Here is a 23,333-nt window from a genome sequence, read left to right as displayed (position 1 = left end):
ACTCTGTGGTCAGGTGGCTACCGTGTTCTGGGCAAATTCCATCTTCATCTGCTTGCTTGTTCTGTATATCCCGAGCTGACCTCGCCGCCGGACCGCAACATTGTGTTCAGCTACGCTCAGACTGTCCTACTCCTCCCAGTCGGCCGCGGAATGTCAGCCCCGCGGTCTTATTCTCCAGGCTCTGTCCCGTCCTCTGCTGCTTCTTCCCAATCTCCGGGCAGCACGAACCCACCACCTGGTTTTTGGCAGAGCACGAGGTGTCCCGTCGAGTTCAAACAAGCTCCATCATCGGTCCACTCCGGCTCCGTCGTTGTTTTTGTTGTTGTGGTGGCGGTGTGAATGGACATCGCGAGGAAGCGGAGGATGGTAGCCGCGATGAAAAGGGAGGAGACGCCGAGCACGATGGCGGCGAGGAGCTCTGGATCCGAATGTTAGTCGAGATCTCGGACGGCAAGGGAGACGAGGGACGTGCTCTCGAATTTGTTCAGGCCGCGCCAGACGTTGATCGTCAAGCTGAAGTCGATTGATCTCAGGCTGGCGATGATACCCGTCTCCGGAGTGGGAGCGCCAGGACTCTTATCGGCATCGGCATCGGCACCTGGAACGTCACGAGCCCTGCTGGATTTGCTTCCCGGATCCTCCCTGTCATTGCGGCGCCGCCGCTCCTCCTCCTCCTCCCACACCGCCATCGCAAACTCATCATCCGCCCTCCATCTTCCTGGTATGGTCTGAAATGTTGGTCTGGTCCTCGCACTCCACCTTCTCCAGCTGGGCCAGATCAGCGGCGGCGGTTGGAGGTACTACCTATTGCAGGGAGGACATGCAGCAATGGATATCTCTTAGTTGCATGGAGGGCCTTGGTCGCAACGGAAACTAGGAGACGGCCGTTTGCGACCGACGGGATACTGGCATTGCATGTACTCAAACTTCCGAAGGGCCAGTCCAGTCGATAAGTGGAGTGAATTGAACGCTCGAGCTAGCAAAAATGCGCTACGAGCCGGCTTGAGCGAACTAATGGGTCCACGCGATCGCTTGGAATGTACTCGGGGAAGACCTGGAGTATTGCTGCTGTCAAAAGCCATGTCGATGGAGCTGCTTCAGCATAGCAATCATTGCCGGCTGTCCAAGCTCATCAACTTTTTGCCGGATCACCCGGCGATCCGTTCAAGTCGCCGGTCCACGACGGAGAAGTCGGATTGCCAAGAGACCTCCGCACCCGTCTACAGGAGGATCGCACGCCGTCCAAGGGCTTATCGATGCTTCTCGGATGTATGTTGACCGAATCTCCTCCGGAAAGCATTACAGCTATGCAGGCGGCCACGCATACATCTTTTGAAAACGACATCGAGAGCGGAAGGGGCAGCAGTAGCAGAGCTTGAACAGCTTTTCAACCCCACGAGTCGTCGTCACCGAATCACGAAACGAAGAGAGAGCTGGCTTCCGGAGCCATCCGGCCAATGCGGAGAAAAATGTGGCCTGGCATGATTTATGCTCCGAGCAGTGGTGGAAAAGGCCAGGCCCAAACGACCTCTAATCGAGTTGAACGAGAATCAAGATGGCGTACCTGAGAGTTCGGATGGGCTGATTGATGTTGTGATGGAGGATCCCGCTATGCTTTCGAGAGAGGATTTAGAGGACGATCTGCCAGGGACGATTAAACCGCGGGTGGCCACGTAGCCTTTGTCGTTGACGACGGTGGATGGACGTTTGGGCTTGCTATGAGGCATCGGCCGCTGCTTGGCTTCGAAGATGATCTGCTCGGTGGGAGGCATGATTTGCAATGCTAGCACAGTCTTGAGAAGATGCGTCTCGCGGCGGAGGGGATATGCGGTGCCGGAACTGCTTGCAAAAGTACTCCTGAAGACTTGTAACCGGCGAGAAGGATGTCTAGTATAATCCTGTTGCCGCCTCAGCAACTCAGGAAGGTGTGTCGCCATTTAGGGGAGGGCTAACGTGCAATGCGCCGTCGATGCAGGCGGCGTGGTGGGCATGAGGTTGCGGATCGATATTGTCATCATCGTCGGTATCGCAGTTGCTCGTAAGAGGAACATCCTTGTATGTTTTGCGAACATGCACGCTGGTCTGATATCGATCTGGGGCGGCGCCTTCGGTGTCGTCTGCGACATTAGTAGGCAATGGTGTTGCTTAGGTAGCAGAGGTGCGATCCCATAGCTGCTTTTCCAGCAGACGTGGTCGCGGTTGTAGGAGGTAGAGAACCAACTGCCTTCCACCCATGCTCTTATTCACCGTCTGTGTAGCAATTACCTTTCTAGCCGTTCTTGTGACGACGATTGCCTTGAATCCTACCCATTCGCAAGAAGGTATGGGCGCATCGTTTCAGGCAGTGCCAGTTCAGGCAGTCCAGTCCCTCGTGTGATCTCTCCTGCGCCGTAACTCCAATATCTTCATCCCCTTGAACCTTGGCTTTTCCCGGAAGTGGCCGAGTTTGTCGTCCAGGGTTGCGCTCTGTGCTTCGTACTCGTCCGAAGCCTTCTGCACCGCCCTCTCAGCTTTAACATGCCCCTTCTCCTCTCCTTCACGAGCTTCTCGCGCAACTCCGCCGCTTCATTATCAGCATTCGCCTTCCTCTCGGCGCGCTGAGCAGCTCGGACGGCAGCTTTCTGCTCCTTCTCCAGCTCCGCTTGCTTGCAAGCTCTCGAACTGCACATCGATATTGTGCTTGGGTTCCTCCTCCTTCAGCAGATCCTTGCGCGCATCCTCGACCTGAGTGTCCTGTCCTATTGTGCGGCCTCCGACGCACAAGTCGCTACAGTCACCGCTGATCTTTGCAACACGTACGCTGGCCTGTTCACCAAGCCTATCGTCCCCAGTGCCATCAGCTTCTTCGACAGGACCTTGGCGTTTCTCCGCGAGTCTGGTGTCGGCCGCTCTATCGTAACGCTTTTCGGCTTCATCCGATTTCTGCCCGAGCCCTGACTGCTGGACCACCTCAGCTTCAGCGAGGGGCGGGCGGGCATGGGGTGACTGAGATGGCTTCTCTCAGACTCTCTACCGACCATGCCACTGGAAAACTTTGCAGAGTGTCAAAACGTCGACGCGATGGAGAGACAAAACACACCTCGAATGACAAACTTCCAGGTAAAGTAAAGCCTCCCACACCGAAATTTGTACTGCAAGGGCTTCGCTTGGCTTGGTAGGTCAAGGGATCAGGTAGGGGAAGGCTGCTATGCAGAGGCCAAGTGAGGTGGTTGGTATGCAGAGGTTGGGTGAGATGAAAGAGAAGGTAGGGGAAGGCTGCTATGCAGAGGCCACGTGAGGTGGTTGGTATGCAGAGATTGAGCGAGATGAAAGAGAAAGTCAGAGGTCGAGGGTTTCTAGGAAAATCAAGCCTTCTATGCTAGGATTTGTATAGCATGGGCTTTGATGCTCGACTCGACGGCCGCCGTGTTCCGTGAGTCGACTCGCCAGCCATCTTGCGCAAGTCGACTCGAGGTAGCCATATTCGCATTTGAGCTGGTGTTGCGTAGGTCGACTCAACTCCGAATCGACATGTGCTCGTTGCAGTGTGGCCTCCTGAAGGGCTCCAGCACGAGGGAAGAGTCTGCGTAAGGTATACAAGGTCGTCTGGAGTATACGCCGAGCCTGATAAGCACGAGATTGAGGCCGACCAGCAATGCATTTGAGGATTGCGCCGTATCGTGCTGACTACGCTTGTGCCGATCTGGATGACGGGAAGTGCAGTGTCGAGGCCAGGGAGCCGAGTGGAGGTGGTGCTGGAGTCGGTCAAGTATCGACCTTGCCGGGGTATGAGCCAGGGCAGTGACTTCTCGGAGCCGGGCATGGAATGGGACGACCTCAAGGTTTGACAGTCCTTGAAAGAATTGATGAGAATTGATGGGAGAGCGGAGCTGAGGCCGACGGCTCAACTTTCCTTGACGAACGCCCGACTTGCCGACCTCGACTTGGGCAGATACACCTCAACTACCATTCATCTACCTTATTCTAGCATACACTTGGCTACCGACCGACCAAGCACCTCAGCTTACAATGTCCGCCCATACTATCGACCTTCTCGTCCTCGCCGCCGCAGGCTGAACCTCCGCTTTGCCTACGCCCGATCAGCATGGATGTAGCAACGGCGAAAACATGGTATGAAAACATGGTATGAAAACATGGTATAAGATCTTGGGGTACATCGCAATGCGAGGTCTGACGTCGGTGTATATAGGCCATTGCTGCACGTCAACTCGGAACTTTTCCTTCTCCTGCCATACCCGCCTTGCGCTCGTCATCTTCGGCACCATCGAATCGTGCGAGCGCATCCTCCGCATCCTCCGCGAAAAGCGTGCCCCTCCGCTGCATGTCTCAACCCGTAACAGCTGTATGGTCCGGACGACATCATCGTCAAACCCCTACTTGAGGTTGTCGGGCAGTCACTTGGTGGTGGAGGACGAGTTCTACGGCAGGCCTATGTGCTGATCCGGATCTGAGGCTGGCGGCATGGTCGAACAATCTGGACCTTTGGGAACGAACGAGTGCTGGGCTTGGAGATTGAGCTACAAGGCGCGATCAAGAAGAGGGTGAAGGTGGATCTACGGTCAGGCTTGGTGGAATTGAGCTCAAGGACGATAGCACACCGGACATCAATTGCGAGCGGGAAGTGGTCGTGAAGGAACGAACCCTCAGCCCGAGTCGGCTGCAGTATCGAACATAGTCTCTGGCCAAGGTCTTGCGCGAGACGCAACAGGTCATAGACGTACAGGCTTCGAGGGCCATCTGAGAGAGCAGCCGGAGCTGAGCAGCATCTCCTGCCTAGCGTTGAAAGTTCGCGCAAAAATTGTTGTGGATTCCAAGAACCGAGTTTCACTCATTCGACGGACCTGGCAGGATGAGAGTGTCAAATTCTTTCCATCACGCAGCTTCTGTGTCTCGATTCACTTGACTGCCTCGTTTCGGCCCTCTTTGCTGGCACAGGCATCGATGGCGGCGAAGTGGTATGTTTCGTCGAAAGGCAGAATGGTGCAGGTTGTCTCCGCTATAGTGTCGCAGGAAGTTTCGGTGTACTGTTGCTTTGGTTTGGTATGGTTGCTTCGCTGCTTGTTGCAAATGCTGGATTGAGCAGAACTGATTGCAACAGAACGTCCACTCGCATAGATAAAAAAGACCGCCAACAATCATCATAAAAGACGAATGCCACCGACATCACATGCCTCTTCCTCTCCCTCTCCCCTCACGCTCACGCTCACGCTCATCCACCTCCGCCCACCATGGAAATCGACCGCCCAACCACACCCGACCCAGATCATCGGCCCGGGACCCCGGTTACGCCACGCACCCTCAAGTCGGCGAGGGAAATTTCGGATCAGATACGGGGCAAGATGCAGGAGTTGGAGAACCGATCTGCATCTCAGTCTCCCGTCAAGAAGAAGACGAAGGAGAAGACGAAGGAGAAGAAGAAGGATCATGGACTCATCGGCCATCAGCCCTCGTCGCCGGGACTTGGTCGTAGACATTCGCCGATGCAGTACAATCCTTACGACCCACCGCAGCGGAAACCACCTCAACACCACCCACCGCAGCGGAATCCACCTCAACACCACCCACCGCAGCGGAATCCACCTCAACACCACCCACCGCAGCGGAATCCACCTCAACACCACCCACCGCAGCAGAATCTACCTCAACACCACCCACCGCAGCCGTCCCATCTTCAACACCACCCGCCGCCATCAAACCTCCCCCGTGAGGACTCTCCCGAGACCGACTACGACGTCTATTAAGAGCAACTCTAGCTCTAGCTTAAGGGCCTACGCTAGTTAGGGTTATAGATCTAGGGCGCGATCTATAAGATAGCGTCGTTTAAACGGACGTAATATATTAAGATTTAGAAGATAGCCCGTAAGACGGAGTAGAAGAAGGCTTAGAAGGACGTTCGGGAGACAATTCGGAAAAAGGACGCGGTGAAAGAGTGCGCTGCACCTACGGAACAAGTCAAACCTCCGGTCGTGAAGGAGGAGAAGAAGAAGACCAGGCTTCTTGTTGGTCTGGTTACCAATGGCAAAACGGTCCTCACCAGCACCAACCAACAGGTCGGGCAGTCCCCACCAACTGCACCAGTGGTATACCACCAAATTACGTAAGTAATTTGGGGGCCAAAAGGATACGTTTTGGGTAGGTTGGACGACGTCGTTCTGGCCTGTTCCCGGTCAGCATCGATGCCAGCTCGGTGTTTGGCTTCGTCCTTTATAGACTTCGACCTCGCTGCCCTCGTCCGATTGGCTGCGGACCTGTTTCCGGCTGGTTACCAGGTGGCGAGCGACTCTAACCAACACTAACCAAAAGGTCGGCGAGTGCTCACCACACCAACCAATAACCACACCAACCATGACCAGCCACCAACCGCACCACACCAACAAGAAGCCTGAAGAAGACCGGGAAATCCTCTCGGAAACTGCCACATCCAGCACCGAAAACTCCGCACTCTCCACTTCGCGACACGCCGCTGCAAGATCAAAAATCCGATTCGCACGTGCCGCCCACCCGTCAGCGATCTTCCTCATCCTCCGGATATCATGGTTGTTCGTGCTGTCACATCGCCATCTTCGGCATCATCTCCATCGCCATCACCTTCCTCGTGGCCTTCTGTCGGCGCAGCACGCCTTTAACCCACCAGCCAATTGACGTCCTCATCACTGCCGCCTACCCCATGAGCTCTGCGCTGGAACTCCTTACCGACACCATGCAATGGCAGGTCCGCGCTAAATTGGCCGCATGTGAATTTGTGGAGTTGACAGCGAACGTTTCCCGAAACCCGTTTCAGTACCCCCGGTTTCGAAAAGCTCGGGAAAAAGATGGCTCCGGGTGGGCATGTCCTGTCCCCGTTTCGCCACCAAGGGTCAATACAGTCAATGAGAACCTGGCAATTATGGGACTTGCATTAGCGGAAGGGATGTGGTATGTCATTGTCCGCTTCATCTCCTCGTCCTCTCATTCCTCGATCTTGTCATTGTATGTACTAATCCAATCCAACGCAGGAACATCTCCCTCCTCCTCGACCGCTCCAGCTCCGAATCGCTTGTCGCCGCACAACAGGCCGTCAACATTACCTCTCATATCAATTCCATCGCCATCGACTCCAAGATATGCCGCGTCGGCGTCCTGGATATTTTTCCGTCCAAAGCTCTTTTTCCCTCTTTTACCATGCCTGGCAATGCCCGACCCGACTTTTGCCACCCTCAACGACCAGATCGCCCACCTGAACTCCATTCTCACCTCCTTTGCCGCTTCTCACATCTCTCTGCTCACCGACCTCGGAAACACAGCCACAATCTGCCAGACTCACCTCGCCAGATTGGTCAAAGTACCGCTCACCCGAGACAGGAGAAAGGCATTGGCCGATCTTGCCGAAATGGTCTGCAACTTGTTCGCCAAGGACGTCGAACGGGGACTTTCGTCCTCACGATCGGAGAAGGAGAGGGATAGGATGAGAGCTATCCGCAACACGAGCAAGAAGGCACTACCGCCCTTCCTCGAAGCGAATAGGTTGTTGGACGAGGCGCTGAACGTGCTTCAGAGCATCACTGCATCTGGCTGGGAACTGCGTGAGAGGGCATCATTCGACTAGATCAATCAGCGTGAGAGGGCATCCACCACCACCACCGGCGACATCACCGCGGCGGGTCCCAAAAAAAAACAACAGCAGCAGCGACGATGCAGAGTCCTGGGTGCGTTGGGCTCGCCGGAACTGAAAGATTATGATCACGATAGGAGGGACGATAAGACGGCAACGCTACAACAGACCTTTCGAAAAATGGAAGAATCGGCGCGGCGGGCGGGCACGTTGGAGCGGTTGGAAGACATGCGGAAACCCTAATGTTTTGAGACTGGAGCAATGAGAGAACAGAAGTAAGAGGAATGGCGGACCGGCGAAGTTGGGGACAACGAGGTGGGAAAATCGAATTGTATCACACAATCACAGAAATTCTCATGCTGGTGCTTTTTCCTTTTCTTTTCCTTTTTCCTTTTCTTTTTTCGTTCACTACTCGAGCAGGAGTCCGGAACAAGCTGGCCGTGGCCCAATCCTTTTTTTTTGGGGGGGGGGGGGGTTTGGTTTTCAGAGCGGGCCTGCGATGGGGTTCGGCAAAAGGAATATCATCATCATCATTACCGAGGGGGGCAAGTGTCGTAGGTTTTCCAAGTCGAGCTATTCCAACCGAAGTTTGAGATGTCACTCTGACCGAGTCTGCAGATCCACGTTCTTTTCGTTGGTGTGCTGGAGGGTGGGTTGGAGATGAGCATTTCCTTCGCGAAGCTGGGAGAGGTTGGCCTCGAGGCTTGGTTGGCAAGTTTCTCTTCTGGGCTGTGGAATATGCAAGTATGGTGTTGCGCGTCTCCCACGCTGGTAGGTGGTGTGTAATAGCTCAGCTTGGAGCTCGGATCGGGAAGGTCGTGTTGTCCTGAGAGCTATTGTGGCATGGAGCGTGGTTGACCTGCCGAGGAGGAATGATGCTCTGTTGGAATCAAGGCTGAAACTCGTGCTGCGCATCCTCCATCTTATACAGACCTTCCACCAACCGACTCGTTGGCTTCTGCTTCTGCGCCTGCTTTGAATCGTTCTCCTACTTGCTCGGGACAGACTGACACATGCTCACCATATTTGACGAGTCCTCTCCCGTGGTTTTCGACTCCACGACTCCTGCGCCCAACTCTCGCACTCTGGGCATTCTGCGCACGCACTTGCGTAATATCCGGCAAGAACATCCTCATCACTGCTACTCTACTCAGCACTGCCACTTCCCTCGTGACCATCCTGCTCATAACCATCCTCCTCCTCTTGGTTCTGATTCACAGCCAACTCTTCCTCCCTTGATATCACACTATCGCCGACCTTGCGGTCTCAATCAACCTTAACTTCCTTCTTCCCTTCTATACCCAGCACATTGTGTCGAATACACGTCAACGGATTCTTTCTCCCGTCTCGCTCGTCTTCCAGGTCATTCAAGGACGACTCCCATCCGAGCGCGCGGTATGAGGAGTGACGGCGCCGATGTTTGGGAGGCGGAGGAGGGATCCTGGGACGGGGAGAGCGGCCTTGTGGTCGCTATCGATGGTGGAGGAGGAGGAGGAGGCGGCGGTGGTGGGTACTCGTTGGCGGTGGCCGAGGTAGGTAGTGGAGCCAAAACCGCCCGCCAGTGTCCTGATCACATTGCTCTACCGCTGAAAATTAATCAGTTGCGTGTCAATCAGTCAGCGTTGCCGAATTTTCTCCGAGGAAGCCAAGTGGGGGGATTTTGGGACTCGGCGCAGTTGAAAGAAGTCTGGAAGTGCGCGCTGACTGGATCGTTCTTCTGCAGTGGACATTTCGGGCATGCATCACCAACGAGCAACTCAGCCCCGAAGGCGGTGATGTTGACACCACAAGGCCAACAAGGACATATATGCGCTTATTCCTGCGATGTCGTATTATTGGAGGTCTGTCCTACAAATTTCGCGCCTTGAAAGACAGAACAGGCGGGAAAGAGGGATTGTGCTTGCAAGGTACTAGCGTTGTACAGGTTAGAGTTTTAACGCGTCCTAGCGATAAACATAACTTTCTACTACTTGTCTGTTGTAGTTTCCAGAACTTTTCGGTCCGAAGACCTATTTTGGATCGTAGCTCTACGTCGAAAGGCTTTAGATAGGATAGATAATAGGGATGTCGTTATCGTCGCGAGGGTCGAGCACCTATATAAGGTAATCTGTAGCTGTCCCGATCTACGAACAATGTATATAATTGTACATAGTGTAGGAACAATCGGTCTTAGTATGCTAGAGTTAGAGTTAGAGCGGGCAAGCCCTAGATAGCAAAACGGAAACTTTTAGTACGCTTCGGCGAAGTAACTCTCTTAACTTTAAACGTACTTTTCCTCCTACAACAACGATAAATCTAGGGTTCTAAAGACGTAGAGTAACAGAGCGTATAGTAAAGATACTCTACCGCTACTCTAATATTATAATATTAACATCGAAGGCTACGGAGTTATAGTTTTAGGAACCTATTTAGGCCTAGTAATTATATCTATAGTATAGATCCTCGCGATCGATTAGGTAAACTTAAAGGAGAGAAGTAAAGAATTATAGGGAAAATTAAGAAGGACATTCGATATATAGGATACTATATTAAGTATTAGATAGGTACGGAATAGATTTATAAGGACGGGGTTATAAACGGGTAGAGCTATGTCGTCGCTCGTCTAAATAAGAGGTCTTAGTCGTAGTAGCCGCGGGCATAAGCTATTTAAATCCTCTAAGATTTAGGGGTTATACTATACGACGCTACTACGGTCTTTTGCCTTCCTAAGTAGTACAAGCTACTTATATTAATACTATAAGGCTAATAAGGACATATGTGCGCTTATTCCTACGATGTCGTATTATTAGAGGTCTATCCTACAAATTTCGCGCCTTAAAAGATAGGATAGGCGGGAAAGAGGGATTATACTTATAAGGTACTAGCGTTATATAGGTTAGAGTTTTAACGCGTCCTAGCGATAAACATAACTTTCTACTACTTATCTATTATAGTTTCTAGAACTTTTCGGTCGGAAGACCTATTTTAGATCGTAGCTCTACGTCGAAAGGCTTTAGATAGGATAGATAATAGGGATGTCGTTATCGTCGCGAGGGTCGAGTACCTATATAAGGTAATCTATAGCTGTCCCGATCTACGAACAATATATATAATTATATATAATATAGGAATAATCGGTCTTAGTATACTAGAGTTAGAGTTAGAGCGGGTAAGCCCTAGATAGCAAAACGGAAACTTTTAGTACGCTTCGGCGAAGCAACTCTCTTAACTTTAAACGTCCTATATAAAGCTCTTCTAAGGCGTTCGTTAAGAATTTATACTTTCCTACCTCGAGTAGACCTACTATTAACTTTTAATCGGTACTATCCCGAATTTAAGACTCCTATCGAAGGATAAGAATTAGCTATAGTAGGACCTAGAGATTTATTAGCTCGGCCCCCCCTCGTAGGACGAGCCGTACTATAATCTCGTATAGGTATCTAGCGACAATAGATATTAAATTAACGCGATCGATATTAGTTACTTATTAAAGCGTAATACCGCGGAGAACGACGAAGATAATATCCCCGATAGTAATAAAGTACGCGTATTACTTAAACTCGGGTAAAGCATACCTACGTTCTTCCGGTTCGTAGTCGACGGAATTATCGATAATAATAATAACGGTAGCCGCGATAGTAAACATCCTTATATTTTAGGTAAGCTCGTAAGGCTAGGTAATATTCTTTCTAACGATATCTTACCCTTACCCGACGAATACGGCGGGTAGTCTAAGATTATCGGTATTACTAACGTCGACTATCTACGCTAATTTCTAGCTACCGGACTATACGCTATCGATTTATTAGCTACCGGACTAACCGCTATCGAGCTACCGCTATATGTCTTACTATCTATAGAGCTAGTATCTACTATAGTTAATCGATTATCGATTATACTAGTAAGGCTAGGCTAATAAAGCGAACGGGAGAGTATGTACTAGGCACTTCGTAAGCAAAAATAATCTAGTATTAGTATATACTTTATCGCGGCGCGTTAATACTAGACTAAGTAGTCGGACCTACTTAGTATAACGTAGTTCCTCTACGTCGCCGTTAAATCCGATAGTATTTTACTATATATAATCCGTTCGCTCCTATCTTATCTACTCGCGACCGACTCTCTTTAGAATATCGCTATAGGTACCTTTTAGTATACCCGGACCTCTCCCCCTTTTACTCTAGTATATAATCGATATCCCTTCCGCGATAAGCGCTATAATGCTCTATTTACTATTTACTAGAATTACTAAGGTTATAGTCGGCTTTATAGAAAGACGCTCTACTCTTTAGACTTCTAAGGTCTACGCTACTTATAACTAGACTCTAGGTCGCTAGTACGAATAGGACATACTATAACGAATATTAGGAAGAATAAGGAAATAGGTTTCGTATATAATTAAGGCTCGGATTTACTTCTCCTAGCTAGGACTAAAGAAACCTTTTGCTACTAAGTTTATTAAGGACTAAACGTCTTCATTGTTTCATTTTGTTAAGCACCTAGTCGCTCGCGAAGAATAGCAACGGAATGGAAGTCTACAAATTTTTCTATACTGTACACTCCCTCCCGTAGAAGTGAACCTCTAGGACCCATGCCGCCTCGAAGAGTCGCGCGCGAAGCTCCTCGCCTAAGCGTGCAGAGCACTCCACACCGGTCTAACCACACCGTTTGGCCGAAAACATGTCGAGATGGTCTCTACAAGCGCTTATTGTTCAACAAAGCAAACGACACGATCCATTTGGTCGGGCGATGCAGGACTCTCTAGCTCGGGCACTCCCCTCCGATGGCGGAGAAAGTCCTCCTCCTGCCCGCGAATACAAAGTCTGAAATGACCATGCAAAAAAACTCGAAAGTCCCGCTCAGACTTGAAAGTCTCCTCCGGTCTTTCGCTTGTCCATGGCAGCCAGCCTGATCCGAAGGCAATGCAGATCGAAGTAACGTAGGATAGCTTATACCTTGCGCCTTTCCTTCTTCGCTATAATCCGCCATTTTAAATCGCTAGCTTCCTCTTCGTGCAATCGGCTGGGAGGTGTTATTGGAGGATTGAATCCTTTTTTTTGAGTGCGACTTCCACAGCCCGCGTTAGATGGCAGGTCTGAGAGAGGAACGTCGGCAGAAGACAGTTATACTACTATTAACGGCTGAGGCCTACTCCGTTAGCCTAGACGTCTGTTGTACTCGGCATCATGAGAGAGATGACCGAATACTAGAGAGTACCTAGCTGAGCGACATACTTTACGATACGCACGTCCCTCGTTACTCATGGGTGTTTTGTTCTTTCGTATGTCTTCCTCAATCCTCGACTTGTAGCCTGCCTCCACTGGACCGTAAACCTGGTCCCTCTCCCTCGCCTTTTGTTGTTTCATCCTGCATCTTTTTCGTTCAACAGGTGTGCGCACCTGTGAAGGTATGAAGTTGTGAGTGACTCGTCGAACTGTCGGATACGCGATACCACCGTAGTGTCTGCTTGCGCTGATGGTGGCCTTGCACGACGGATGAATCTTCGTTGCCGGTGTTCCCAGGACACACGCCCGCGGTTGGAGTTCATCAAGATTTGGTCGCGGGCAGTCTCTGCGGCACTGATCGAGATCGTTCAGTCGACGGAGACGTGAGGCAGGCGACCATGTTGTTGTTGTCGTCGGATGCGAGGTTCGGAGGGAATGAGCTGAAGCTCCGTGGCTGTTGTCGAGTGCGAGACGGAGGATGGAATGACTTGGCGCTCATAAAGGTCGAGAGAGGCGTCATGGAGGAGGTCTTGCCGAGCTGGACTCTGGATCTTGTGGGCGAGGGTTTGAATTGGCATCAAACCAGTGTCAGGCGGTTGTTTCATTGTGGACGAATCGAACTTGTTGTCACGGCTCAAATAAGAGACACGTTCAAGGACTAAAGAAGTTCGATCAAGAGTGTTAAGAAGAAGGTCGGAAGGACCGCTATATAAAGAGGTGACGGTGCCAGAGGCAGCAATAACGATGGGCCGTCACACATGCTCCCTCCTTCAGGTACCACGTCCTCGTGGTGCTGCTATAGCCAAATCAAAGCGACATCGAGCTCGTCGAGAAACAGGAGGGGAACACGCCGGTGAAGAGATCGTGTCGATGCGACAACGGTGTGTCGAGCAATCGACGCAGAGGGGAAGGAAGGAAGGAAGCTGGCGGCTGGTTTGGACCTAAGAACGGCTGGTCGCAGATCTGAAACCTGCGCAAACGGCTCGTGCGGATTCTGGAAACGCTGAATCCGGTGTCAAATGGTTTGCCAATGAGAAGGCTGGAAACACCATGAAGTTTTCATGACTCAGCCGTGAGCTGTCTGCCAGTGAGGCCATTATATCCATTGCTCTTGCTGGTAGTAGGTGCCAGTGAGGGTGGCAGCTGGGTTTGGTGCGATGGCGTGAGCAAAGGGCACTGATTCCAGAGCGCTTCGGTGCGCTGATTCGGTGATGTTCCAGTCAGGGAATGGGTCGTCCTGAAGGTGCTGAGATTAACTCGGAAGCACTGCTTGATTCCTGAGACGCTCATGGCTGATGAGGCGTCTGGCAATATCACGGCGATGTCGGTGTAGCTGGTGATTCGCGCAGCTGGTAAGGACGGTCGTGTGAAGGCGTTCGGAGTCGGAGTTGGTGAGGGTGGTGACAGCGAGCGCTTGAAGCTGCTGGGGATTGGTGCGCTGTCGCGAGCGCAGAGTTCGTGGCTTCTGAGGCACCGGTAGAGCGACCGGTGGTGAAGGATGAGGTGGTGGAGCGACGGTCGGTGCGATGGCTGGCGCGGCGGTCGATCAGTTGGTAATGCAGATGAGGCTGCTCTTGGTGTCAGTGTTGGGAAGCCCACAGCGGTCCACTGAGGCGCTTCGGTGATCTTAAGTGATCCAGTGTCGGTGTGTTGGTGAGCTCACGAGCTCGCTGAGTTCACTGGCAGTTGGTAAAGCAGATGCGGCTGCTCTCGATGTTGGTGTATGCGCCGCAGCGCAGTCGGTGTCGGTGTACAGTCAGGTGTTTTGGTCTCCCTGAAGGGTGCTGAGCTCCGCTCACAAGCACGTGTTGGTGTCGGTGTGGCCGGAACGAGGATTGAGAGTCGTAAATCCGGAGGTGACAGTTGTCGACTGCCAGCGGTGATGCGATGAGGTGGACAATCGTCGCTGCGCGTCCGCATGACTATGTCTCTCACGCTGTCCACGCGGTGCCTGAGTGCACCGCTCCAATGCCTGAGTGCATTGGCACGGCCATTCTGAGTGATATGGACCCGTGTTGTTCCTTGGTCTGTGATCGACAGACTCGAGGTAGGGGCGTCTCGAGGAACCTGCTGCGAGGGTTAACGGTATCGCAGGTCGACAGACTGGCGCAAGGCTAGTCGCTGTCTTGACAGACTGCGCTGGAAAGTGGCTAGTCGCTGTCATTGAGATGGGGCTGTGAATACCCATGCTCAGCTCCATCTCAAAATCTGAACACGGTTACACACCCTGAAGCTCGATTCTTGGATGCATTCTTTTCTTGAATTCTGCCTTCCTTTGCGCTCGATCTCAATTCATCGCCAATACCTGGTGTACCCCATTCTCGTGATCACTCTGATCGCTTCTTCAATCTCGACCAACGCCCAATGCCAAATCCCATGCGTCCCAAGAGCGGTCTAGTAGGTGCCGCCGTTGTTGGACTGGGCCAGCCGACCAAGCACATCGATGTGCTCCGCACTGGCCTTGAACAGGAGCAAACAGGCCCTTTCGACGTTCTTCAGGCGCTGTGCCTGCTTGACAATTGTGCGACGATGCGGAGTCGGCTTGTTCGGTATGGCTGAAGTCGCTGGCTCCGCTCTGGCTGAAGTCGTCGGCGCGGGTGGTGAGCTCGGTGTTGTTGATAGCCTTGGCGTGGTGGTGCAGCATCAGGAGATGCTGCATCGCGGTGTCGGCGGGGTGAATGACGTTTCTGTTGGACTCGGCCACGATGTCTGCGACGCGAGAGTCCGTGATTCGTAGCACGTTCTTCTTTGCGATGGCGGCGAGCTTGGCCTTGATGAAGTGTCGGGGAGAGACACGGCGGCTTCCCCGTGCCAATGTAGAATCATTCACCGGCGCAGACTTCTTCACCGGGCGGGTCTCCTCCTCATCATCCTGGACGAACTCATCCCCTCGAATGGACTCCTATGGACTCCTCTTCTGCATCCGACTGAACGGTAGGCGAACGGGAGAACGAGCGAAGTTGAGGAGCAGCAGGGACGGCGGCAGGGACTGCGCTAGCAACGGTCTTACGGCGGGCGGGCCTGTGGCACGTTAGCATGTATTCACGAGTCGAAGTACAAAGACTCACCCAATGACTTTCTCCACCCCAACGTTGCTGTGACGAATAACCTTGCGGCTGCCGGAGCGAGTCTTCCCAAGGCGACGAGCTTCAGGTTGGAGATGTGACGGGTACACGCAGCTCATCACCCGCTCCAACACATCCATCACAATCGCACATACGAACCGGGTAGCAATGCCAGAGATGGTGACGAGCTCGCAACGGCCAACACTCTTTGGACACCTGATTGGTCTCAGCCCAGAAGCGAATCGATGCGCCAAGGTCCGGAAAAACTTCCGTCCATCTGGTCATCGAGGAGTTGGAGCTGGTCCATTTTGGCGCCGTCGAGGAAATGAAAACCGTCCACTCCTAAAGCGATAAAGTCATTCGAGATAAAGCTGTCCATTTGCGCAGACAAGTATCTATGCGAGATGAAGCTGTCAGGTCAGTCCGACAGGAGTGAAGTTGACCAGGGCTGGCAGACTCGTCGTTGTGTAACGAGGCCGTCTTCTTATCGCAGGCAAGCAAAGCAGAAACATCCGCCGATTCCTCCATCATTCATGTTGCCAGTAACAATGCAAGAACGGTGTGCTGTCTTTTTCTGCGAGATCGGATCTCGTTGGTGATGTTGTGGCATGGTGGAGTGTATTTGTGTACGTGCTCTGCTTCCAACATGTCACCCGCCACGAACATGCTCCCTCCTGATCTCATCTTCCTCATCTTCCTCGTCTTGCTGGAATGAGGTCGCTTGGACGGTGAGTAGGGATGAGCGGCAGTCGTTGTCAGTGTTCGGGGTGAGGATCGTGTGGATGAGCGGCAGTCGTTGTTAGTGTTCGAGGTGAGGATCGTGTCGTGTCGTGTCGGGTCGGGTCGAGTCGCGGTGAATAGTCATGTCATGTCGTGGTGGATGATTGTGTCGGGTCATGTCGTGGTGAATGATCGTGTCGGGTTTGAAATGCTCGGAGCTCGGTTTCGGTTTCGGAACTCGGCTGCCTTGCCCTTGCCCAAACGTCTGGAATCCGCAAAATCCCGGCGCCAGAATGATGACTGGACAGAATGATCGGATCGCGGGTAACAAGCGCTTGACTTTACTTTGCAACGTTGAACGACTCTTCAGAAACATGCATTCCTTTCGCGGCGAGGATCATCCTCTTTCACAGGGCAAGTGACACAAAGTTCTTCCTGGACTGGACCATGTCCCGCGGACGCTCTGCCATTCCACAAAGCCAGCCAGCTCCAAGCTCCGAACCATGACCTAGGTAAAATCCTCACTTCCGCAGAATCAGACAAGTCCTGCAAGCACCGCAAGAACCGTACTGCTCGCCAAATCCTCGCATCAGTCTCCGCCGCCGTCCTTGAGTCCGCCGTCGCCACACGACGTCGGAAACTCCATGCTCGGCTCATACAAATGTCGATATCCGTACCCTTCCATGGCCTGTCCATCTCCTGTGATCACCATCTCCTCGACTCAGTTCGACCGATCCTCACTCACTCCTGCGGGATCTTGTCCTTGATCCTCGACGTAGTAGTCCATGTGCCGCACCCTCTGTCCCGCAATAAGTCCCACTCTTGGATCCGACATGTGAGCTTCCGCGAGGTCGATCAACATCTGTTTGTCCCATTTTTCGAAGAAATCGGACAAACCCCGAGGACATCCCTTGCACACTAGGTCGATGGCCAGACGGCGCAGTGGTGAGTTGCATGTCGTGTAGCAGTAGACGTATGGCACGAACGCCTTTGGTATGTGTCCTTGTTTCGAGGCAGCTCGTGCAATCTGATCAATTGCTTCGTTCTGGAGGAGCGGGATCTGGCGTTGATCGCCGAACACCCATAGCTGGCTGAGCGTCGCGATAGCTGCATCTTCGTCTGGCCCGGGTAGGATGCGAGTATAGATCCAGTGCACAAACGCTGTGAAGACGTCGATCTCGTTCGAGGGAAGATTAATGTGCTTTGTCCTCGCTTCGATAAATCGCCCTCGTAGGGCGGCCTTGAAGTACCCGGAGTAGTAGCACAGAAGATCCGTATGGACACTAAAGGTCTGCTTGTCGTGTGGTGGTCCGACGTCGATAGTGACGATGTCGCTGGTGAAACACTCACTATGCGCGAGTCAGTTGATGCAGCCAACGCATATCCTGCCGGAAAGCTTGACCTCGGAGCACGAGATGCGCGGTGGATGACGGCGCGGTCGGCGCGGTCGATGACCGATGCTTCGAGTGAGGAAGGCATGTGGTGGATGAAGGAAGGCTGAAGTTTCCAGTGGAAGGTCGGAGTGGAAGTTGAAGGTCGGAGTGGAAGTTGAAGGTCGGAGTGGAAGTTGAAGGTGAGAAGTTGAAGGTGGAGGTGGGAAGTTGAAGGTGGAGGTTTCGAAGTTGAAGGTGGAGGTGGAAGTTCAATGTGGAAGTGAACACATTGGAGGAAGTGACCGGCCGGACGGTTGTCGATGTGGAAGGAGCAGGAAAGGATACCTACCTCACTTTCCATGCCCAGATGGAAAGTCGACCGAGGAAGAGATGGGGAGGGGTGTGCCAGCTTGTCCGGCCGATGGCGGCGACGTCGGTTCGAAGTATTCGCCTGGAGGGGCGCTCGGGTCCTGTGGCAGTCTTGTGAGTCTCGTCCACGCGTCTTCGCCCAGCGCATGTGAAGAGTTGGACGCAGGCAGTGAGAGAGACGCGCTCGACCAGTCGGACGATTCGTCTGGGAGATATTGATCGAAGTCATGCTCCGACTCTGCTGATGATAAGAGAGAGGACATTCTCAACTGATGCGCTTGGCGATGTGATTTGACGATGATGATGCTGCTACGTGCATGCACCACCGTCGACGACGCGAAGGCGCTTCGTTGCATCGCCATCAGGATGTTGAGTGCCATCATGCCAAGGTGCCCCCGAAGGGGATTAGCGCCTCCAAATATATATCCTGGTCGATTCCCGCATCGGCTAGGGCAATCTCCGCAGGGATTGGTGCCTGGTCCTCGAACTTCTACTCCGCTTGAGCGACCTATCTATGCGAACCTCAACGCGCCCTCGCTACTCCTCAGCAGGCGACCGACCCTCACCCTCAACGAGTCGCCGCGACACGACAGTTGGCGCCCAGGCCGCCGATACCTACCAAAATGAAACGATGCGATCGAATTTCGATGGCCAGGCACACACCAATGTGCTGTCGCAAAGAACCTTGCGTCGTACAAGACACGCTTTCCGGAGCCTGCCGAGGAGAACAAACCGCGAATCCACTCCCAGAGGCGTGCAGTGACGAGCGACCTCGAATGAGCACGAATCGAAGTCCTCGAGTTCCAACAAGAGTGCCAAGATGAGAAGCAAAGTGTGGTTGATCTGCAAAGGAAGCACGGGAGGGTAGCACTTGACATTCGATCGCGTGACAGAGGAGATGGGAGGAGCACAGAAAGCAGAAAATCGACTTCAGGTGGAACACTTGGGCCGAGAAGAAGCTGTACATCTGGAATATGGCAGCATATTGTCGAGGCTGCAGAGGCAAATCGATGGTGTCTGAATGTCAGGACACGGATATAATCAAGTTGTTGAGGTCGTGGGAAAGGCCGACGAGAAGGACCCCAACAGCATAGATGTGGAGAGGAGCGCGATTTCCGTCGCGAGCGCAGACGTGAACACGAACACGACCTTGTTGGACGTCGCGGCCATGTCCTCCTCCATAAGGGAGCGCGTCTACCTGATGGCGCAGAGCAAGGCGTCCGAGCGCATCAATGTTATCGTGACCTTCATCGTGGGGAGTCTTCAGGAGTGGAGGCAGATGATGACTGTAGGCTGTTCCTACATCGCAGTGGACCCCGAGTTGGACTTCGCTGACCTGGACAAGAGGGCGGAAACGATGAGAATCCTGCCGTACGACTCCAACCCAACTTTAACACACAGGCGCTGTCGATCCCAGCGAGGAAGCAGACCGTGCTATGGGCCAAGTGCAGATCCGAGGACTTCATCAGGATGACAAAGCCGGCCACGCTCATGGCGCGGGTGGGCATATCGGCCGCGTCATCGTTCAGCATCTAGGTCCGCATCCAGACCATCATCATGTTGAGGTCCGAGGACGTGAAGATGCATGGTTTTGGGTTTACGCACGTTTTCATGTCCGAGGCCGCCTGGCCGGGAGCGAATTTCGATGCGGTGAAAGAACAGGAAGATGCTCTCGGGTTCGGAGGTCATCACCACCTTCAACAGGTCCACGAGAGTGCACCAGCGGCTCGACTCAGCGCGGCATCGAGCTTCGCGATGTCTGAGCGCAACAGCGGAAGCCGTGACATGGCGTAGTCCAGATGCGAAACGCAACGCGCTGGGAGAGCGCAAGTATGCTGAAGTCTTGGTCGACACGCATAGTCTCTAGATGTTGAATGCAGATCTGACACGGCCCAGTATCGCCGAGTATAACTGCAAAAGAGCATAGCTCGTTGGCTCACAGTGCGGTGCGGGTAGTAGGAAGCGGAATTCTCGACAGCATCGTCGAGGCTTGGTGTTCTTACATTGGTGGCCTCATGGACGATGCAGAGGCGAGGAGGCAACCGGCTTACGAGACCGTCGGTATGCGCACGCAGTAGATTTGAAGGCATAATGGCAAGGACGGGAGTCTCTGCTCGTCTATCCGCATCTTGCATCGGACGTGGGGCGGGTTGCCGTCAGCCCTAGCGACACAGCACAGCATTCCAAACATGACAGGCATTCTATGCATTATGCATTATGCATTATGCTGTGCGACATCCGTTGGTTTCTTCCGGATGCATGCCCTGAAACCCTCTCCACCATCCACCTTCCCACGTCCAACGAAACAGAGTTGCGACTCCTCCTCCTCCGATAATACTAACGACGACGACGACACTAATGCAAATGGCCATCGAAAGCTACGATTCATCCGACGACCGACGCCAAGGATTGATGCTTCTGCATGAATTCGCCATACACAGCGCCCTACGTGTCCTTCGATGAGAGAGGACATTTCCATCGCTTTGCGTTCTCACTTCCTGTACCTGTACGAGCAACGAGGTCGACATGCACCCTTCGCCAACGCTTTACAACGGGGCTTTCGGGATCGATGCTTCAATAGCGAGTGGGTCGGTCGTACCACAAAGTCCCTTGCTTCGAATGCGATGTACGGGTGTCCATCCTCAACAATCTACCCGACACCATCGTCGACCTTTATTATTACCGCTCCATCGCTCGTTCAAGTCCTTTGGTATCTCGTTGGTTCAAATCTCCGCCACTACGAATGGATAGCGTAACAGCCAGCCCGGGAGGTGTGCCCTGTCGCCGGGGATATCTCGAGTATCAAGTTGTAACAGCCAGCCCGAAGTGTGTGTCCTGTCGCCAGGGATATCTCGAGTGTCAAGTTGTAGTAGACTCAATAGAGCGCAACCGCTGTCTACACTGTCTCAAAGAGAAGAAGTACTGCTACGGAGCGGTAAGTGACCTGCTCGTCGTGGTTTGGTGACATGTAGAGGGAAACGCACGACGCTAACTCCTATACACAGCGGACCCAGGAAGTTCGGGACATACCCAACGAGTCGGTTGGCCGCCCGGATGATCGCCGTCCTCTCCCAAGTCATTAAACATCGATCCCTCCTGGTCACTCCCTCCACCCGTACAACGGCCCGCAGACTACCTCCGAGTCTTTGGTACCCTACATCGTTCCAACCCGACCGCCTTCTCTTCCCGCTCCGATCGTATACCAGACGGCGGTCCCCGAAGACAGGCCTCTGTAAGGCCTACACCGCCTGCCGCCTATCTGGGAAGTCCTCTTGAAAGTTCCAGCGTACTTTGCTCCCGCTCCAGCAGGGCAGGGAAATCTGCGTGGATAACTATCCTCAACGGGCAGGCCGGCACCCTCCTCTACCTCCGAGCGGACGATAGTATCGAGATCGAGGGCTGTGGAGGGGTTCGTAGGGTGCGTCCGACTACTTAGCTATACCGGCGGAATAGTGGATTGTGAAGTTAGTACGGGAGCGAGCGGTCGAGTGTCTCTGTGCGAGGTTAAAGGTACCTTGGGTGGATTGTTTCAACCTGGAAACGATGTTACAGGTTACCTGCCGTTAGGTAATAATGTATTGTAATGCTGGATAGTAAAGGGAATAATGCGTAGACACTTAGTTGGCATTTTGTTCGATCTCTTTTCGTTAGGATGATGCATGCGTATGCTAACAAGTGTTGGCCAATGCAATACGTGACGCCGCCATGTAATATCCATCGGAGTATCCGCACAGCCTCCAGAAATCGAATGGACTGTTGTATCGAAGACTGTTCCCATGCCGCCTTCACGTCCCTCCCGTTCACAAACCCGCGACATCGAGCGTCTGTGACAAAGCATCCTCCACTTCACGGGCTTGCGCTAGCGACGCTTTGATTCTCAACTATCTGCTAGTCAGACTATCTACCAATTCGGCTGCACTCGCGTAGATGGCGTTCAAGTCATTCGCAAGACGCTCTAGCACTTTGCGTAGAGCGGCGGCTTTCTCCTGCTCCATTCGCTCCTGTATAATAGCAGCTTGTAGTATTTACGCCCGGCATGTAGCGTCCGCAGGTTAAAGAAGGGTTGAGCTTCTGTATGGTCGCGTGGGATGCATCCGGGTGCAATTGCGCCGAGAGAGGGATGAATGTGCTGCAGATGATTGTCCGTATGGGTCCCTTCGGGCGATGAAGTACGGTGTTTGGCTTCTGGCAGTTCCACCACCTCTTCTATTCTGTATCACTTCATTACGGGAGGTGAATGTCCAGTCTTCCTGCTCTCCTTCGATCTCCGTCTGTCTGCTCTCCTTCGTCTCCGTCTTCCTACTTATCCACGCCTTCGTCGTCCTCCGAAACCGAGCTTGGAAGGGGTTCTTGATATCGGCGCCTTGGTTTCCGTTTGTGCAGGCGGCCGGTGACCACGATGATCTTAAGCACGTAAGTCAGAAGGGTGAATCGGTGTGCGTGGAGGTGCGCGCCTTCGATAGTAGTGGCGGTTTGGAGGGATTAAAGCTCGGAGTCGGGCAAGGTTCGTAGTCGTGATCGTCGTGGTAGTCGTCGCTGTCGTAGTCGTCGTGCGTTCGGGCTGTTGTACGCCCGTCGCTGTCCTCGCAAACTTGCTCGGGCTCTTTAGTACTCTCACCTCACTTGTGTAAAGACTGTTTAAGGGAGAGTCTTGCGCCAAGACACTCACTGCGTAGCCTGAGGAACGATGGCTGCCCGTAGCCCAGCCGGAAGTGGAACTGGAACGCGGAGAATGACGGAGGTTTCCTCTCTGGTACGGTATCTGCTCGCTGACACATGTCCAGGTACAACATCGCCCTTGACTTCGAGACTTCCAGTTTCAGTCCAGACTCTGATGGAGGACTTCTCACCGGCACAGGGTCGCTGCTGAGGGACGCTATGCCCAGACATGTTTGGCCGGACGAGAATGGGAAGGAGGAGAAGGAGTTAGCCGAGCGTTGTCATGGTGGATCGAAGCTCTGAAGGAAGCTCGGCATATTGATAGTCCAAGAGCAGATTCGAACCGCCAATG

General features: G+C 53.0%; 7 protein-coding genes across 7 annotated transcripts; 4 read left to right on the top strand and 3 right to left on the bottom strand.

Moving 5' to 3' along the window:
- Positions 1-431: 431 nt before the first annotated feature.
- On the bottom strand, positions 432-2,978 carry MYCGRDRAFT_97928 (uncharacterized protein; the record flags this gene model as incomplete). Its single annotated transcript, XM_003846946.1, has 5 exons — positions 432-718; positions 1,565-1,898; positions 1,954-2,117; positions 2,480-2,661; positions 2,800-2,978. 5 exons carry the CDS (start codon positions 2,976-2,978, stop codon positions 432-434), a joined length of 1,146 nt encoding a protein of 381 aa, XP_003846994.1.
- Positions 2,979-5,499: 2,521 nt separating this feature from the next.
- MYCGRDRAFT_31070 (uncharacterized protein) lies at positions 5,500-5,697 on the top strand (the record flags this gene model as incomplete). Its single annotated transcript, XM_003847017.1, has 1 exon — positions 5,500-5,697. A coding segment is annotated over one exon (198 nt), but the record flags the coding sequence as incomplete, so codon positions are not given.
- A 1,474-nt stretch (positions 5,698-7,171) lies between these two features.
- On the top strand, positions 7,172-7,585 carry MYCGRDRAFT_97926 (uncharacterized protein; the record flags this gene model as incomplete). Its single annotated transcript, XM_003847018.1, has 1 exon — positions 7,172-7,585. The coding sequence occupies one exon, from the start codon at positions 7,172-7,174 to the stop codon at positions 7,583-7,585; it is 414 nt and encodes a 137-aa protein (XP_003847066.1).
- A 7,554-nt stretch (positions 7,586-15,139) lies between these two features.
- On the bottom strand, positions 15,140-16,145 carry MYCGRDRAFT_97925 (uncharacterized protein; the record flags this gene model as incomplete). The annotated part of the gene is made up of 3 exons (XM_003846945.1): positions 15,140-15,684; positions 15,806-15,816; positions 16,012-16,145. 3 exons carry the CDS (start codon positions 16,143-16,145, stop codon positions 15,140-15,142), a joined length of 690 nt encoding a protein of 229 aa, XP_003846993.1.
- A 1,354-nt stretch (positions 16,146-17,499) lies between these two features.
- MYCGRDRAFT_27948 (uncharacterized protein) lies at positions 17,500-17,910 on the bottom strand (the record flags this gene model as incomplete). The annotated part of the gene is made up of 1 exon (XM_003846944.1): positions 17,500-17,910. A coding segment is annotated over one exon (411 nt), but the record flags the coding sequence as incomplete, so codon positions are not given.
- Positions 17,911-21,140: 3,230 nt separating this feature from the next.
- Positions 21,141-21,737, top strand: MYCGRDRAFT_106674 (uncharacterized protein; the record flags this gene model as incomplete). The annotated part of the gene is made up of 2 exons (XM_003847019.1): positions 21,141-21,257; positions 21,328-21,737. The coding sequence occupies one exon, from the start codon at positions 21,377-21,379 to the stop codon at positions 21,596-21,598; it is 222 nt and encodes a 73-aa protein (XP_003847067.1).
- Positions 21,738-22,354: 617 nt separating this feature from the next.
- Positions 22,355-23,199, top strand: MYCGRDRAFT_106672 (uncharacterized protein; the record flags this gene model as incomplete). The annotated part of the gene is made up of 1 exon (XM_003847020.1): positions 22,355-23,199. One exon carries the CDS (start codon positions 22,487-22,489, stop codon positions 22,832-22,834), a length of 348 nt encoding a protein of 115 aa, XP_003847068.1.
- Positions 23,200-23,333: the final 134 nt, after the last annotated feature.

This window comes from Zymoseptoria tritici, chromosome 19, assembly GCF_000219625.1.
Source record: "Zymoseptoria tritici IPO323 chromosome 19, whole genome shotgun sequence".
Lineage (NCBI taxonomy): Eukaryota > Fungi > Ascomycota > Dothideomycetes > Mycosphaerellales > Mycosphaerellaceae > Zymoseptoria > Zymoseptoria tritici.
The sequence above is the reverse complement of the archived record's forward strand: the minus strand, read 5'-3'. Positions and strand labels throughout refer to the sequence as shown.